The sequence below is a fragment of the Psammomys obesus genome, unplaced genomic scaffold, assembly GCF_907164565.1.
Source record: "Psammomys obesus unplaced genomic scaffold, mPsaObe1.curated_primary_1811, whole genome shotgun sequence".
In the NCBI taxonomy this organism is placed as follows: domain Eukaryota; kingdom Metazoa; phylum Chordata; class Mammalia; order Rodentia; family Muridae; genus Psammomys; species Psammomys obesus.
This window is the reverse complement of record NW_026591918.1, coordinates 9,289,883-9,295,887: the sequence shown is the minus strand read 5'-3', so window position 1 is coordinate 9,295,887 and position 6,005 is coordinate 9,289,883. Positions and strand designations below refer to the sequence as shown.

Here is a 6,005-nt window from a genome sequence, read left to right as displayed (position 1 = left end):
TTGGTTTGGTTTGGTTTGGTTTGGTTTGGTTTGGTTTGGTTTGGTTTTAAGGTTGCTTTTTTAAAAACTCTCCCCCTACTTCTCTCAACAGTCAGGGTACTTGTCCTATCTCACAAAACCATGCTTTAGGACATTGTCATGTGTGTGCTCTTATTAAAAGATACATAAGTTTATTAATTGAAAAGGAAAGTTGCAGAACAAAGGATACCATTTGAACTATAAAAGGAAAATAAGTGTGTGCAGGCAGCTTTATATGCCTAGAAAATTTCTAGAGCTTTTGAGATCATTAGTTACAGTCTAAAGAGTGGAGATGGGTTGGGGCAGGGACTTAAAACTTTTTTCAAGTATGTCTTGGATGTTAATTTATAGTTCTTATGCACCTATTAGGTCATGAGACATGTGTGGAACTACTTTTAGAACAGGATGTTTTCCAGAAAATAGATGGAAATGCTTTCAGTCCATTGCACTGTGCTGTGTAAGTAAAGCCATACTGAATCAAATTGGGCTGTTTTAAGAAAGACTGTTATTACTGTGAGACCAACCTCTTTGTTATTTTGTCCAGGATTAATGACAATGAAGGTGCTGCTGAGATGCTTATTGACACCTTAGGAGCCAGCATTGTGAATGCCACAGATTCAAAGGGAAGGTAGGATTCCAACTAGTAGTATCCATTATTACTTCCAATAAGAGAAAATATGGTGACTACTGACCATCTGAGAGCTTATAGAGAACTCACAACTAAACAACATTATTAGGGAATTTTAATTTTTTGTCATTTTATTTTAAGGTATGAAGGTTACTCTGTTTTAAGAAGTATGATTTTAAACCCAGAGAAAATTGCTTAAAAAGTTAACAGTTTTCTAAATTGGATTAAAGACTGGAAGAACTGTCCAGCAATTGTAATAAGTAGTCGATTGGGGATAAACATTTATTTCCTTTAAGTTTTCTTTAATGATATAGTGTTATTTTAACAGTGTTACGTAGTTCATCTTTATTTTAGGCAACTTATAGTTGAAGATTGTTTAGATTATGTAGAGAATACATTTCTAAAATAGAAACTAGTTCCATTGAGCTTATTTGTTTCTTCACAATGCTTTCATAACGTATGTAACATATGTAAATCTTTGAACATTTTTTTGTTCTAAAGTAGGGCATAATTTTTCCAGTGTCTGTGCCATTTAATGTTTGTTGTATTTCACTCTGCCCAGAACTCCTCTCCATGCTGCTGCCTTCACAGACCATGTAGAGTGTTTACAGCTGCTGCTCAGCCATAATGCTCAAGTCAATTCTGTGGACTCTACTGGAAAAACACCTCTCATGATGGCTGCAGAAAACGGGCAAACCAATACAGTTGGTAAAGAAACTATTTAGAGAAGGCTGAGGCAGTAAAACTGCCTTAGTTTGCGGCTTAGCCTTGACTGCATAGTATCTCCATAAGAAAAGAGACGTTGTTTAGAACCAGGCTTAGTATGTGCCCAAGAGCCTGTCAGAAGATTACAAGTGTAAGGCCACTTTGGGCTAGGTAGTAAGGCACAACCCACGATGATTTTTTTTTTTTTAAAGAGTAATTTTGTTCTATGTGTATAATTTAGATTCCCAGCCCTTCTGACTTCCATGAATTATCTCACCATTCCACATTTTCATTTTAGACCATTGCCCTTAATGGCTGAAAAGCTTTATCAAGGTAGTTTAACCTCATGGTTTAATAACATTGGCTCTGGAATCATGTTGCATAAGTCTAAGTCTTAGATATAATTAAATGACCTCCCTCAGTTCTTTTACTTGCAAAATGAGAAAAATGACAGCATCTACTTTAAAAGATTGATGTGAGAGTTAAATAAGTTCCTATAAATCCAGAGCACATAAAACGCTGTTTGAAATTTATTAACTCCAAAATGTTAATTATTATTTCTACTATCTGATTTGCTTAAAAATATAAAAGTTCCACATAATTATATGGTAATAAGTAACGTAGTGTTTTTCTTGTAATTAATTATTTGCAAGAGGGATCTTTTTTTTTTTTTTTTTTTGCTTTATGTCTTCCATTTCTCTACAATGAGTTATTGGTAATCTAAAAAAAAAAAAAAAACATGTTCATAAACATAAGACTTGATGCGCTTTTTTCTCCCAGAGATGCTGGTTAGCAGCGCCAGTGCAGATCTGACTTTACAAGATAAGAGTAAAAACACCGCCCTTCATTTGGCTTGCGGCAAGGTGCGTACATAGTTTAAGGATGTATTTTCATGGTTACTCTTGAGTGGCATTAAGTTTTTCCAGTTCACTAAAATGAACAGAAGTAGGAGGCAAACCTGGTGATTACTAACACTGAATTTCTTGGGTGGGGTGGGGCGGGTTAGTGGGGAGTATTGGCTTACTAGGTTTTGAAACATAAGCTTAACACTTGATTCTTACAGACCTGTCTTCTTCCCATTTCTGATACCTTTGAAACTTCAGACATTAGCTTAGAAAAAGTGTGGTATGTTTATAATACTGTGCATATTTTAGAAATGGTTGGATTTATGTTTATTCTTAATATTGTGATGTTTTTTTAAGAGCTATTTGCCACAATTTTAGGGTCATGAAACTAGTGCCTTGTTAATACTGGAAAAGATAACAGATAGAAACCTCATCAATGCAACCAACGCAGCCTTGCAAACGTGAGTACTTTGAGGGTCTAGTTAAACTTAGTGACCTCTATAATTTTAAAAAAGAATAAATGCACTTTTAAAGAATGTGACAAATAGGATAGACCAGTCAGAAACTATTTAAAGAATAGTTTTTACAATTGTCAGACCTCATTTCTGAAATAATACAACTAAAAGCTCTAATACTTAAAAAAAATTTTTTTGAACTGAAACCTTATTACAACATTGATGATAATGAATTTCTTATTCATACAATTTTCTAAAGGAAGATAGTGCTTATTCTGTATATTATCAAAATCATCTGAAAAGTGCCATTTCATACTATAAGTGTGTGTGTGTGTGTGTGTGTATACTTGCTAAGCTTAAAGAGGTTTCAGAAAGAAATAGCCTCTTAATATAAGCAGTGAGCCTTGAGTTTGACTGAGGGTTTGTTTTGTTTCGTTTTGTTTGAGACACGGAGGTTTCTCTGTTTTAGCCCTGGATGTCCTGGAACTCACTCTGTAGTCCAGGCTGGATTCTGCCTCCCGAGTGCTGGCATTAAAAGTGTGCGCCACCACTGCTCAGGGTTTTTTTTGGTTTGTTTGTTTGTTTGTTTGTTTGTTTGTTTGTTTGTTTTTCAGTTTTGACTGAGCTCTTAGGCCCACGTCTCCCACCATCCTCTCTCAGTATCCTTTTTGTTTTGTTTTGTTTTGTTTTAAGCTTGAAATAGCTCATATTCTGGGTTCAGTCAAATCCCTCAAAGATCCAAATATTAGTCACAGGACCAGTAAACATCTTTTAAAGATTATCAGAAGCACTTCATAGCTTTTATTGTGTATTTGCTAACTTCATTTCTTAAAACAGTAAGTTAAAACTGTAGCTCACCCAGTCCCAGTGGATACATTTATAAAAAACTCCTGCACCTAAAATTTAGGGAACATTGTGGAAGAGGAGGAAAGGTGATAAGAGCCAGAGTCAGGGAATTTTTTTGTGGGACTGTTTTGTGGTAAAGTGAGACACTACACCCATAAAGTCTTGCCAGAATGACTGCCTAAATATGACATAAACAAGGACAACAATAGCCATCTCAAAGTGGATTAGTGTAAGCCCAGGAGGCCTCAGCTCCTTTACAAAGAACTACCACTAGTACCTATGGAATGCTGAGAGCAAGAAATGATCTTCTCTAGGGAAGAGCACATTAATCTAATACCATTGGTCAGCCCTGAAAAAAAGGTGCCATGAATTTGAAAGAAAGCAAAGAGGAGTATATGGGAGGGTTTAGAGGAAGAAAAGGAAAAAGGAAATGATGTAATTATAACCTCAAAATACAATAAATTTATAAATACATATATGCATCTGAAGAATGTAGTTCATTTGGTTGACTCTTTAAATAAGGAGTCTTGGAAGGTGCAGTGAGTTTGACGAGGTCAGGAAACTGCTACCGATGGCTAAGGCTGAGCTTTCTGTGGAGGCACTGCTGCCCTCCCGCATTCATTGACTGAGAACTGGGTCTCAGGGTTGTGCCTCTAGGTCTTCACAACCTGGCCAAATGTTCTCTGGCGGCCAGGTGTGTATCTGCGTGTGCACCGCTTATACCTGTACAATTTTTCCCACAGACCTCTGCATGTTGCTGCCCGAAACGGGCTAACGATGGTTGTTCAGGAGCTTCTGGGGAAAGGAGCGAGTGTACTTGCTGTCGATGAAAATGGTAAGTAGGCTCCATGCACCTTTCCCTTGGCCAGCATCTTGGTTAGAGTTTATCTCTTGATGGTGCATCTTTGAAGTAAAATGAAGTTTGGTGGTTTTTTAATTGGGCAAAGAAGAGCACTGAAGTAATATTGAGGAGTTCTTTGTAGTGAAGAAACGAGAGCAACTGAAACGAAAGTACGTCTGATAGGTGAACTTCTGAATTCACCTATTTTCAATTAAACCAAACTTGATGTTTCCTGTTCGGTGACCACTATTATTCATTTTGGTAGCCAAAGATTTTGTTCTTTCAACAAATATTTACCAAGGCCCTACTAAGTGTCATGTTCTCAGGCGAAGCCGATTCTTCTACTCTTAAATTAGATTCTGTCTCATTTTTCTGTTAGAGACTGTCACTTTAACGATTACTCCTTATTAGTATCACTCTGTGTTGTATTGGACCCAAGTACTGCAAGTGCTCTATCACAGAACTGTCCCCCCAAACCTCTCCCATAACCTGACGACATTAGTGCTTCTAGCTGCTGCTATAATTGTGTCTTCCCCTACAGCAGAACTACTCAAGAATTGGCTTTCTGTAGGCAGGCCTGTGCCCCCACCTCACTGTAGAGCTCTTCTCATCGAGGTCCCTGATGGTCCTCAGCAGTGTTAAGGCAGTGTTTATCTCACTTGGCAGGCCAGCTTTTGGTGTGTGAGTACTCTTCTTTTCTTTTCTTTTTTCTTTCTTAGCAGACTTTCTTTACTTGGCTTTTAGGGACTCCACACAAATGTTGGAGGGCTCTGAAGTCTGTAGTCTTTGTTGGTTTTTTTCTCTGTCCAGTTTACCCTCTAGATGATCTACTTTTAACCTTTGATTCTGAAAATTGTTTGCTGAGACTTCCTAAATGTTTACTGCTAGCCCACACCTTCCCCAGTGTCTGCATTCTTGTATCTGTCTGGCTGCATAATTAATAAGACAATATAGATGTCTAATAAATAGAATTGTCAGCATTTCTCCTTACCGACTTCAAACTTACCCTTCCGACAGCCATCCTGATTTCTATTGAAGACAGTTCCCTTCTTATAGCTCGAGGCAGGAATTTGAATTGTCCATGGTTACTCTCTCATGTTCATTGTACAGTGAATGCTACTGATTCTTCCTTTAAAGTAAGTCCATCTGTCTACCTTTCTCCCTGCTGACTGCCCTCACAGGTAATTCTTTACACACATGAGAAAGTGTTTCTACTGTCAGCTTGTCCACAGTTCTCACGGCGACCCACAAAGCGCCCCACTCCTGTGCCCTTGCTGGGCTGGCCTCTGGCCCCTATCCTTTCTGCTTCACTTTGCCCTCCAGCACCTCCAGCACAGCCTCTGCACATGCTTATAATCTTTGTTGTTTTCTGCCTGGAACACTCTGCTCTGCAGATACTCTTTGACTAAACCCTTCACCTGTTTCAGACCATAGCTCAAATTTCATCTTCTCCAAGAAGCTTAACCCTAGTCATCTCTCTCAGTCCCAGTCAACCTGTTCCTCTCTTTCTTATTTTACTGTCTAACTTACTGAGTATAATGTGCCTTTTTTCATGTTAATGTGTGTCCCCTCCAAGAGAGTGAACATTCACTCCTGAAGAGCAGAGAATATTTGCCATCCGTGTTCACTGATGTTTTCTAAGTGTTAGAAGAGTTTGGGGGTTCGGT

General features: G+C 38.1%; 1 protein-coding gene across 3 annotated transcripts in view; it reads left to right on the top strand.

The window, feature by feature from the left end:
* Ankrd28 (ankyrin repeat domain 28) overlaps positions 1 to 6,005 on the top strand; it is a 90,938-nt gene that overhangs the window by 77,517 nt on the left and 7,416 nt on the right. For all 3 annotated transcript variants that reach the window (XM_055612215.1, XM_055612214.1, XM_055612216.1), the window contains 6 exons: positions 388 to 475; positions 563 to 646; positions 1,209 to 1,354; positions 2,132 to 2,214; positions 2,575 to 2,657; positions 4,241 to 4,332. In XM_055612215.1, coding sequence (XP_055468190.1) covers positions 388 to 475; positions 563 to 646; positions 1,209 to 1,354; positions 2,132 to 2,214; positions 2,575 to 2,657; positions 4,241 to 4,332 — 576 coding nt within the window. The remainder of the gene's footprint in view (positions 1 to 387; positions 476 to 562; positions 647 to 1,208; positions 1,355 to 2,131; positions 2,215 to 2,574; positions 2,658 to 4,240; positions 4,333 to 6,005) is intronic.